The following is a 12,676-nucleotide window of genomic DNA, read 5'->3' on the forward strand; positions in this document are numbered from 1 at the left end:
AGGCGGTTAAGCCCAGCGCGGGTTCCCATGTCAAGACGTGTAAGTCGTGGAATTATACCGCCACTTGCGACTGTGACAAACAGGACAGCGCGGCTTATAGCGAACATCATCGTTGTTGTGTTCGTAAGGCTGATCATCCCATGTTGCATTGTCCCAAGCGCCCCACTCCTATTCCGGCACAGTGACTATTAGCTTCACAAGACCGCAATCCACTGACCTCTTTGACCCTGAACGGACACCAACATGAATCTGTCAACAATGCAGCTGTTGTACGATATTTCATTGCTTCACGTTATCATCAACCAAATGCCTTTGGCGCTAAGGTTTTAGTTCCCACATTGCTTTTACTCGCGAACTGGAAAACATTCCTCTCTAATTATCATGATAACATTGTGGTCGATTTCCTCAGCTACGGCTGGCCGATAAACTACACTGCCTGTACACGTCCCGTCTTATCTTAATGTAATCATCCTTCAGCTTTAAACTTTGACTCTCACGTGCAAGCGAGGTTCAAACAAACAAACGACTGTTGTATTGGTATTAAAGGTAAGAGCTTCAGCTGCAATCATTTTCCAAATGAGTATTATTGTTCCTTTTCAATTGGCTTACACTTTACGCATAAAGTTTTCGGAGACCCTGAAATGGTACTTTATGCACAATCTGATTAGCTATTCAATCTCCAAAATCAGTGTTCTTTTCTATTCACCCCTAAGCAAAACTGGCTTCTCAAATTATATTTAAAGCCAAATTTCAAACTGTGACAACATTTTTGTATTGTGTCAAGATATGGCAGATGGATAAATATACTCTTTGGTTATTTCTTTGTCAGACACCGGGGTCAGAGGCAGAGTATGTACCTATTTTAAAAGAGAGTTTGAAACCTTGGAGTCAGCAGAGGAAGCCTACAACCTCGCACTCAGTGGCTATTTGGAGGAGCTGACCTTGGCGCCACAACCGAGGCAGGCAAACAGGAGCACTCCAGACCAGCAGCAGTATCTCCAAATGAGATTCCTTGTTTAACTGTGCCATCAGATTTGAAAGATGCCATATTCCAGGGTCTAACAGGAGGTGTCTCTAATTTGCCACAATTTATCAAAAAACTGATCCGCCTCTCAGATATCGCAGACATAGCTGACATTGCTAATTTCTTTTTCAAGGAGCTGGTAAAATTTCATGGTATTGACTCAAACCGCGACGATTTTATATCACGGTCAGTGTCAGCCATGAAATTACTTCAACGTCTTAGAAAAGGAAATTTGTTATACAAATTTGCTGATTTTTTGACCTAGAAATGCCCTGGGACAGAGATGCCTCTATTCCAATTGGACAAAATGTCTTTTGGGATGATTGAATACCAACTGAAATTCTTAAGCTGTATCAGTATCATGCAGGTATTTCCTCCATTAGATTTACCTGTATTTCAATGTTGGTTTATTTAAGGTCTGATTACATGAACCATTCAGTCTGTCCTGGTTGACAGGGCTTACTCGGTTTTGGCGAGACCCTAGTACCTAGCTTGGCTAATATATACATACAGAGAATAGAATTTTTTTTTACTGTGGTATGAGAAATTTATAGAAAGGCAATCTTAATTGTCCGATATATATCTGAGCTGATTTTCCAGAAGGTGGCTACAGAAATTGACGTTTTTGTTAACTTTTCTTAAGATATTTATTTATTTATTTTTTTAGAGTTTCCTATTGAATTTCACATCAGTAAGTAAATAGATTACAAGAGTAATTAACAAATAATTATAAAAACAAAATATTTCTCTCGCCCCCCCTCCCTCCCTCCCTGGTTTGTTAACCTAGCTCCACTCTCTCTCAAACGTCTTTTAAACGCTTAACGATTTGGCTTTGAATTCGGCACGCGCTCTGAGCTCAGAACTAAGTCATTTGACCTAGCGTTTCGTTTGGCTTCCTGAAGCAAAGTTTTCCTGAGGACATCATTAAGTCTAGTGAGGGAAGAACTCTTACGAGTGCAGTTCCTGCCTCATCTAATATGCTTGCTACCAGTAGTCCTCTTTTAAGCTAAACGGGTAATTTTCAGTTACTCAGGCTTGGACTATTTAAGGCTTGTATACTGTGGGCTCTGCTTGAGGAGGTGACAGTCTTTGGCTTTAAAAAGTAGTTCTTAGGGATGAGTTCTATTCGGGCAACGTGAGATTTTCGCGAATTTTTCACCCAGCCAAAGACTTAGTATATTTTTGTGGTGGAAAAGGGCGCTAACCTTTCCCTTTTCAAATGTTGATTTCAACATCCGGGACTTAAGCTGATATGGAAAACACTAGCAAGAATGGGCAAGGATTTTCTCTTCAAGAAGCGTGACTTTGAAAACCTATTCTATTATTTTTCGTCGTTACAACTGTAGCGTTGTTAGGCTAGTCATCAATTAGTCGAGAAGTGCGATTCTGGTCGCATTTCCGGACTCAATGTCATAAATAATTTCCAGATGTTCGTTCGGCGTGATTCTCATCACATTATAATTAACACGGAAAATCAATTTAAAAGGCTGTCTTAACCCGATTAAGCCGATTCTTTTGTGGAAGGCTAGTCTTGAGCGCTTAAAGGCCCAGTATTACCCTCAATGCATCGCGCGCCCCATCGATACACAAATGAATATTCCGCAGTTAAAAATTATCGGGGAAGCCAATCACTTTTAAATCCATTTCAATCCGCGTTTATTTTGCTATTACAGTGTCTTAAATTATTGTAAATAGGTTTCTATGTTATTGTATTTTGGCTTTTCATCGATATTTTGGATGAGTATATTGCGTAGGCGTTCAGTTCGGTGATTTTGTGAAGGCTTGTAGCTGTGCTATAACTGTGATCGGTAATGGCGGATGTGGATCGGGGTCGGCTTAGTATATTCGTCTCCGCCAGTCTGTGTTCAATCTTTGGAGAGAAAGGAAAGACAGTCTTGGCAAGTTCACGGACAGTGAATTCGCATAATATCTGCTTCATCATCGAAGGTGAGTTTGCTTTTTATATGAGTTTGCGTGGACTGATGACTATATAGCCTTCTAGATGTTTGGGCAATTATGACATCTAGCTTATATTGCTAATCATGAGGTGGTAACTTAAGTGAATTTGTGTTCATGTTTTGCTTTCAGAGGTAACAGGGAACCTCCATGTGGCGCTGGGGATGATTTGCCAACACTCAATCTTCACGGTAAGTGCATGTTCATTGTAACCTCATGTAAAGATCATGTTTGTCTCACGTATTATATATAGACATTGTAAATTGTTTTTCGTTTCGCCGAATTATAGTTGTCTTAGCAGCATTTTTTTACTTACTAGGAGAGATTTTCAAAATAAGAACGTGTTGTAAATGCTTTTTATCTGCTTTGTGTCTCTTGTAGGGTCGATCGGACCCCTAACTTCCACCCCTGTTCGTGGTAAGTCAGACAAGAAGCGCTTTCTGGATGCTGCAAGCCTGTCCAACTCGTAAGTTCGTCTCTTTCATTGTGCTAAAGTTTTTCTTGTATAAAAGTTGTCCTGCAAATATAGACTATATCAGACTACAGTGACATAGTGACTTGCCACTAGAGAATTTCACTCAATTATCGTTTCTCTTCTTGTGTACATGTAAGATTATTTTTAAATTGTTTGAAGCATTCCAAAGCTTACTCGTTTACAAAACATGTAACTTTCTCAGCCTAGAAGCTACTGTGATATTGATTATTGCCAATGAAACAGGCAAAATGTTCTCACTTTAATACTGGTAAAAAATATTATACTGTCCACAGGGATGTTGATGTTACAAGTGTGACTATGACTAAGAGTCTTCAACTGCTGAGATCAAACAGCTGCTTTAATACAGTTGGCGGAAATCCCTTTTTAGTCTTGGAACAAAGAGATATCATTGACGATGGTGATGATGCGGCGTCAGTTGGCTCTGACGAGTCCACAAGTAGCACTGACAGCTTTGGTTTGTTTGGTGGAGATCATCATTTTGCTAACAGGTATTGCTCAATTTTGGATATAGCTAGTTTGTTTGCAAAAGTACAAATCAATTTGGTAGCAATTTCTTGGTTACCTAGCCATTGACATACATGTGTACCGCCAGGTTAGGAGCATACTTCATAGCCTGACACAATTTTTGTGCCATGCTGTGGAAAAATGAATGAATTTTAATAATTCAAGTTTGGTCTACTGACTTGATCAATCTACTTTTCAATTTTTATGTTCTTTGGTAGGATGTACTCTGTTATTGACCAGTTGAGATGCAGTGACACTGATACTGACGACAGCGATGACTCTGACAATGGTGATGAAGATCATGAACATGTGGACTTAGGTGTTAATGGTGGAATACAGAGGTGACTACAAAATTTGTCACATTGTTTGTTTACTTTTCATTAAAAAGTGCTGTGATCAAAGATGAAACAGCAAGGCTTCTCTGAAGAAATGTAAAATTTTTATTCAACCAAACCCTTGAAGTCATTATACTTTTAAATGTCAGTGTTTTGGGTTTTGTCATGAAATGGGACACAACAGGTTGTCATGATTAGTAACATGGAGTGAAGATAAATGTGTCCTTTGGGTTGGAAACATTGTTTCGTAGAAAGAAACTAATTCTGTCCATGTTGAATTCCCAGCCACAAAGATAATGACACCAACTCACCTTATCAAGATAGGGAGATAGTTGATGAGGGTGTCGAGCATGATGAGCGGACAATCACCATGGTGGAGGATGGTGGAAGATGTGGTCAGTGTGTCAACTGAGTAGTTGTACTAAGTACTTTTATTATTTGATCACCTTTTACTAGGTACCCTTACTTCATCATGAGGGTGACATTAGCTGCCATTGATCACAATATGCACTTATCCAGGAAGTCAAAGCTGACTAAAGGAGGCAAGGAGCAAGGCCATAGGAAATTTTCGAAAAGGTTGCAGAAATTTCATGCAGAAATCGTCAAGGAAGAAAAAACCTACAGCTATTTCCCATTTCTTATTGCTAAAATGCTGCACAGGCGCACCATGTATGTACCTTGCGACAAAGTTCACGATTTCGACCCAAAGCAAATTGCCCCAACCATTGGGATGAAGGATCCCCCACCGACTGAAGAGTTATTGAAGGGACCTTCACGGTTTGAAAAGAAGTCAATCTGAGAGGCACTGGAACTTTGTGTTAATTCTGTAAAAGTCAGACGCTGTGTTCTATAATTTCAATGTATCTAATTGAAATTTAAACCTGTGAACTAATGGTTATTCACGTTGTACTGAACCAGGAAATGTATTTTTCATTCATGTTAATTCCCATTGAACAGAACAATAAAATGTTATTAATATAAAGAAGTTTTTGAAACTTTTGCTCACTGGATTTGCTGTCTGGAATAAAGCAAAGCTTTCACTCAGAATGTGAGGTTACTCAGTAGAAAGGTTTGAAATTCTTACTGAAAGGTTAACTTTATTTCAGAAAAATAAAATCTGGTGAGAAGAAGAGTTTTAAAAACTTCTTTCTTTAGATCATCCCTGTATAGAAGAACTTCTTGGATACTAGAACAATTTAAATGTAAACTTGCACCGGCAGCAAGGTATCCCCCTTTAATGATTTTCTGGGTCCAATTTTTTTGCTGAATTTAGATTCATATGTAAAAAGGAATGCTAAAGATAGTTTTGAATTACCGCATTTTGCTCCCTTAAATTTAGTACATCTAACATGAAATGTGCAGAAAAGGGTTGCTTTATTTCAATTTATAGAAATGTCAGGTAACAGCAATAGAAGTATTGTCAGTGTAAGTAGACTCCATTTTCTTATAAAATGTTCTGTACCTGATCACCCTAATAAACCAAACGATCATGAAAACTATTTACGAATAAAAGAAGGTTTGTATTCAGTCTGGCTTGGAATATTATATTTTTACATGATCCAAGCCTTGGTAAAATGGGAATGGAAAAAAGTTTGGATGGTAAGGAATAATTGTTGCTCTGCCTGATATTCAGTGATGAAGAGTGACAGCTGTCAGTTCAGTCATTTCTAAATCCCATCTACCTCCCATCAGGAGAAGGTATGCCTGACGAATCATCCTTACTGTACAAGAGGGGAGGACTCGCCTGTTCCCTCGACCCAATTTTCCATGCTTCCAGAGAGCAAACTGGCGATATGCTGGTTTGCGGAAGCTCTCCATTGAGAAATTGAACTCATCTGCTCTTATATCACATTGTGCTTTAATGCACACATCGAGAATATCTCTGTCCAGACAAATATTATTAAATGCTCGATAGGAAGTGATGCGCTGCCGCTTCTTACAACGCACATTCTCTTGTTCAGTTTCCATGGGTAGACAAACACGGCATTGGCACCATGGAAGGTCACTAGCAGGTGCAGGTTCCTCAGGTAGGTTGTCTGCAACCAACTGTTTAGCAAAGTCCAAACTGCCCCTGCCCATACTCAATAACTTAACCAACAAGTCATCTTTGGTAGTGTTGTCCAGTGCTTGAATGAATTCCTACCACATAAAAGACAAAAAAATCTCGCTTTAGGAAAATGAACATTTACTGTGAATACCAGCTCAATAGCCATGATATGTTTATCAATACATTTTTTTCTTTACAAGTCCTTTGATGTTTCTGAGATGCATTTGCTTTTTTTAAAATAAATCAAATGGCTTTTGACACAAGGCAAACAATTGTTAGAGATGTTTTTAAACATTTTAAATTTTAAAATTTTAAAAAATTTCAAAATCACTAGATGGTTTTGTCTGAACTGTTCTTTCCGACCTCCCCTAAGCAGTAATATTGCACTGAGATTTACGACTAACAGTATTTAACATTAACTTAAAACTACTTATTTTGGGCAGTTTTGTCAACAAACAACTTGTATACGGATGGATGTATAATAAATATTTACCTGGATTTGTGTGGCGGACTGCTCGACTTCGGCTTGGAAACGATCGGCACCATCGGGAATGATATTGTCCTGGTTTCTCTGTGCCACCGCTGCTGGTGAAACCTAGCAGTGAACGAAAATATTTATAACCAATTGCTATAGGGATAACTATCGAATTTTGATCGAACTTTTATTTGTAAACTTTCGTATCATACCTGGTTTTTGCACTTGGATTTGTTGCATTTACAAGCGTCACAACAATTCAGGCTGGCTGTTTTGCAAGAGCATGCTCCTCTCCCCCTCTTCCGTGCACATTGTCCTGAACAAGAACAGTTAACTCTTTCATATTCTGGTTCCTGAAGTAGGAAGAAGCCATTCAGGTGCTTTAGTCGAACATAAATTCAGTGACCATGTGGCGGCTAAGTGAAATGAAATATCTCACCTCGGCAGTTATATCTATTTCTTCTTCCTCGTCGTCTTTGTTTGAGGCCAATGCTGAGCCATAAACATTTACACACGTGTTTGCGAACTCTCGTGGAAAGCTATCCATAAAGCACAAATCCAGCAAACTGTTTAGTACAAGCTATCAACTAAACAAAGTGAAAGATACTGCTATGGCGCGCGCTTCGAAAATCGTCGCGAAACCAAGGAAACTCACAACAAGCAAAGAGCCAATCAGGAATCAGCTCGTCGTTTCAAAACAATAACAAGCGGCCGCAAAGCTGAATGAGTGATACTGGGCCTTTAAAGACCAGGTTTTGGTTGAGATTTAAGATGCATTGGTGCCGTTAATAATTACCAAGTGTCACACTTGTTTAGTCGGATCACAGGTCATGTCTCATTTCACTCAGGTGTCAATGTCACGACTAATTCCAAAGAAAAGCCCCTCTTTTCTCTTTCATAGTATTTTCTGACCTTACTTTCTTGTGATGAGCCGTAACTGGAGTATTGTTAATGACTAGCATATTCTTTCAGCTTAGAAAGTCTCAAAATGTTCTCAATTTCTGTAGCCACCTTTTTGAAAATCAGCTCAGATATATGTAGCACTTTATAATTATACATAGCTACTGTTAATTAGGGAAGCTTAGGTTTCCTTAGTTAAAATATTTACAAATATTTACAGCAGAAAGAGACCATCTATACTTTAAAAATTGTTTGTTTCCTTTTTTTCCTGTTTCTTGTTCAGATTTCTATTCTACATGATTTTCAAGTATGGTATGAAACTATGTGTACTGCATTTCCAACAAGATTTGGTCATTTGTTCCGTGGTCCCATGTGGTGTGGTGTTCCTCCAGGCCAGCAGAAGGTTTCACTAACAGTAAGTGAAGTTACCATACTCTTATAAACCTGTTATTAATTTAAAGGCCTGTGACATGTTTAAAGCACATGGCTTTTTATCAGATATTTCATTGTGCTTTCACGGTATACTGAGCGGAATTAGAAGATAAAAACAACAACTTTGCTTGGGCTGTTATACAAAACAAATTGTACACAAGAAAGTAATAGTAAATAATTACCCATACATACATGGTGATCGATTACAAAATCATATAATTGCTTAAACCGCATTATGAGACTGCCAGTAGAGCATCTGACTGGTGGGTGGATGATGATCAAGTTGATTGATATCTTACAAGTGACCTAGTTCTACATTAGCACCTTTTTCTTGATCACAATCCTCCTTGTTTCAGGCAAGAGTCAATATAGCTGCACCAAGTACACGCACTGTTGAGAGGCAAGCAGCAGCCTCTGAATTTACAACTCAACCTGGATTGCAAGTGACTATAACTTACTGTAACTGCACAGTATGTAGCTACTTGAACACATGATTTGCTCAGGTTTACGTTTAACACAGTTGACCAGGACAAGAAACCCCAAATGCTAGGAATGGAAGGGGAAACATGATGGTTGTTGTCAGTTGAACACGAAAAGGGCCAAAATCAGCCCTTCCCCCCTTCCCTCCACTGAAACAAAAAAAGCTGTATAATAAAATTTGCATTTGTGTTTCTCAACCACAGATATTAACAGGTACATATATTACAGTGCTTGGTGATCACAAAGTGACGGAGAGGGTGGGTGTGACAAAACACTCTGGTACGCATAATTATCAACCAATTGACCATATTCATATCTTCAATATTGAATTGGAACTAGCTTGCTTCAAAATATTTTATTTATGCAAATATTTTAAATTATATTCCCCAGCATAAGTCACAATTTCAAACTAGTTTCAGCTCAATACTGAGAATACGAACATGGTCAATTGAACAGACTAAAATTAGTGATGATATTTTTGTTCAGGCCAGTCAAGGGTATTTGTGTTTTTTCGCGTGAGACAGTAATTGCTGTAACCACAAATATTGAAAGCATTGAATAACGAAAGAAGGAGAGCACAGAGATTGGGTATGAAGAGCACCTCCGAGCTGGTACCCCAGATGATGTAGAAGAAATCATATCTTTGTTTCACCGTTATCTTGGAAACATTTTTACGGTGGAGTTTAAAGCATGTTGGCAGAAGGTTGTGAGGTAACCTTATTTTCCCAAATGAACTTGACCTAACATAAGAATACTATGAAACCTTTTTGAGGCGCCTCTATATACAACTGTATTAGGAAAACACTTCTCTTTGCCCAAGGGTGCCCCTACTCCCAGTGGAAGTTCCACCATATTAAGCAAACCCCCCTCTAACCTTCAGTGTATATGGCATTTTCTTTCCCGTACTCCCTAAGGCGTCGTCCACACGTATCCGGAAATTTGTGAAAACGCAAATTTTTTTTTACGAATACGGCTTGCGTCCACACGTATCCAGCGTATTTTCCGGCCGTATCCGGAAATTTTTGAAAACGCTCTCCAGAGTGGAAATTTTTTTATCCGATACGAATACGTATACGTGTGGACGGTCGTATCCGGAAATTTTCGAATACGCTTTCGTCATTCTCTTGGATCCAGTCTTCACGGCGAGCATTATAAACAAACATGGCGTACAGCAAGGTTGTAGCTTCTTTGTTAGTTGCTCTGATTTCTAGTTTGATATCATGCGTTCAGATAAATGCAGCTGTGATAAATTTACACAACTAATACATTATAGATTGACAGGATGTTTTGAGATTGTTTTCAATGAACGGTGGGCATCATAAAGTCAAAAAAAGAGCGAACCATCACCGAAGGCGATTCTGGACGCGACCAGGGGCCCGATTCTCGAAAGACACGGTAACTTACCGGGCCCGATAAGTATATTTTTAAATACTTTTTCGCCAACTACACGCAGTCATTTCATACATGGTACTTGACCAATGTTTTTATAGAATTATAAGATATAAAATTTAGTATTCAAAGCTAACAAAAATTGGCTTCTGTTAAGAAACATTTTTCACCAAAATCACTCGGTCCTGGTAAGTTACCGGGACTTTCGAGAAACGGGCCCCAGGAGGGACAAGCGCATGGTGGGACAATTTTATCAATGGCAGAATGATCGAAGAAGAATGGAGAGAGAATTTTAGAACTGGGCACTAGAGCAAAACAGAAAATTTCCGGGTACAATCGGATACGTGTGGACGGCTGAAAACGATTCGAATACGCTGCGTGTGGACGCGAAAATTTTCGCATCCGCAAAAAAATATTTGCGGAAAAAAAAATTTCCGGATACGTGTGGACATGGCCTAAGAAAAAAAACAAACCCTCATTGCAGGGAGTTTTGCCAGAGGATGGATCCAGTCCTACCATTTTATTTCTGGACAGCCAACGCACGTTATCGTGAGTGGGATGAGGAGGCAGCTTCATTCAATGAGCGACCTCATGTGGAGGATCAGGAGGATGCTGTAAACCATGCCTTATGGCTTCATCGCCTGACTATTAATCGATGAGAAGATTCTTCTGTTTTTACGGCTGGTCGTTCTTTCCTGCCACCACAAAATCAGATGACCATTCATCAAAGGATGCATCGACTGGTGGTCAACCTGCCACCAAATCCGCATTAATATCTTGTAAAAACCTCAAATGTTGTACTCTAAGGGCCTGATTACATATGCCAGGCTGGCTCGTCTGGTCAGACGACATTATTACATGAGATGGGTAACTCCAGGAGAAGCCTTGCAGGTGAACACTAAAATCTTCTTTTGACACGCAGTGTATGTAGATCAGCCTTGTTATCCGCCAAGGAGAGCATTTTGCATCAAAGCACGTTTCCAATGAAGCTGCCATTTGTGACAGAAACTTGCTCTATCATACCTTAGAGAGACTGATGACGTCACATGAAATTTTGCTAATATAGTTGTGGATGCAAAGGATTATGGGATACCTGCCATTCTCCTCCTGGTGGGGTAAGTATTATTATTATGTGAGAAGAAGAGAATGTACGCCAGCAGGGTGTAGAAGTGGAACAAGTCTCCTTCACTCCACTGATATTCATTACCAAGGGAGGAATGGCAGGTGAATGCATGAGATATCATGGTAGACTAGCCGAACTTTTATCGACCAAGAAGAGAGAAAATTACAGTATTACAATGTCATGGATTTGTGCCAAAGTCTCATTTGCCCTCCTGAGATCTGCACTGCTATGCTTGAGAGGTTCACGTTGTACGCGAAAAGCACTGCTGAAGATGCAGATACCGACTTTGAAATTGATAAGCAACTAGCTAGATTTTAGGATGAGAACGAATTTCTTAGATTTTTCCTTTCTTTTCTTAATTTTCGTAATTTTAGTTGTTTTTAATGTCCGATATAATCCGCTTATACTTTTAACAAACACTGTTTCCAAAGGAGTGGAGGCGGCTTGTGAGGGTCGCGATCATGACTTGGCAGACATTGTTTGCTAAACTTGCAAATTTGGAACTTAAACAGAACAACCAAGAATGGTGGATGCATCAACACAATAAGAACTGAAAATGTGCTGTTTCCGGAAGATGTGTCTGAACCTGCTTTAGCAGATCACACTTATTGTGCTGCTGTGCCGCGAACAGTTGTTGAGAAGAAGAGGAGGTTGCCTCTCAGGATTCCCAGTTGAACTTTTTTCCAAATCTGTGTGAAGACGAGGTCATTGTGGGAAACACTTTAAATGGAGATGGGATCATTGCTTTAGAGGAAGATGAACCAATGGAGGTTGTCATCGCACAGGAAATGACCTCCAGTCAATCAGAGTTTATCCCGAGTGACGACTCACTTTCTCATGATGAGGCATCTAGCTCACAGGAAAGCAATATTGAGACTGACAATACTAAATCAAACCAGCGTGTTTTCCTAGCGTATGAGGAAAAACTTCAAGAACTGTTGCGCTTTTGCCCTATTTGTGGTTCTTTAATAATTCTAGAAAACACTGTTGAGGTTTTCAACGAAGGAAGCTAATTGTCCCTTCAATTAAACTGCATGGGGAGCTGCACTTACAAATGGCAGTGGCAACCACTTTTGAGTGATTTAAAAGGAGCTGGAAATCTGTTAGTCACAGCTGGAATTTTCTTTTCTGGGATTCCATTGGCAAAATTTGAGTCCTTTGCTAAGTTAACAAATTTAAAGTTTATCAGCAAAGGGACATTCTTCAACTTAACTTAAGAGAACAATATCTCTTCCCTGTGGTGAGATCTGCTTGGCAAAATCAGCCAGCAGCAGTCTTTGCTGACTTGAGATCAAGGGATGGTAGAGTTGTTTTGGCAGGGGACGGTCGTTATGACTCGCAAGGTCACTGTGCAAAGTATTGCACGTACACAATCCTTGATGTGGACAGTAAGAAAGTGGTTGATTTTAAAGTAGTATCTGTGACAGAGGCTGCAAATTCCAACCAAATGGAGAAAAAGGGTTTTGTTGAAACACTGTCAAGCATCGAGGCCAATGGAATTGAAGTGGATGTCAT

At 39.4% G+C, this 12,676-nt stretch overlaps 1 protein-coding gene and 2 pseudogenes across 2 annotated transcripts; 2 read left to right on the forward strand and 1 right to left on the reverse strand.

Moving 5' to 3' along the window:
• The first annotated feature begins 865 nt into the window (after nt 1-865).
• Nucleotides 866-8,761, forward strand: LOC146454646 (uncharacterized). Its single transcript, XM_085095082.1, has 3 exons — nt 866-1,391; nt 8,021-8,152; nt 8,526-8,761. Exons 1-3 carry the CDS (start codon nt 1,308-1,310, stop codon nt 8,661-8,663), a joined length of 354 nt encoding a protein of 117 aa, XP_084951208.1. The 5' UTR covers nt 866-1,307; the 3' UTR covers nt 8,664-8,761.
• LOC146454647 (uncharacterized) lies at nt 5,973-7,384 on the reverse strand (annotated as a pseudogene). The gene is made up of 4 exons (XR_014859247.1): nt 7,277-7,384; nt 7,050-7,217; nt 6,856-6,957; nt 5,973-6,454 (listed from the first exon to the last, which is right to left on the reverse strand). The product of XR_014859247.1 is annotated as an uncharacterized LOC146454647 (transcript).
• Nucleotides 8,762-11,122: 2,361 nt separating the features above from the next.
• Nucleotides 11,123-12,676, forward strand: part of LOC146454648 (uncharacterized) — a 2,332-nt pseudogene continuing 778 nt past the window's right edge.

The sequence above is a fragment of the Pavona decussata genome, unplaced genomic scaffold (assembly GCF_977016875.1).
Source record: "Pavona decussata unplaced genomic scaffold, jaPavDecu1.1 SCAFFOLD_300, whole genome shotgun sequence".
Lineage (NCBI taxonomy): Eukaryota > Metazoa > Cnidaria > Anthozoa > Scleractinia > Agariciidae > Pavona > Pavona decussata.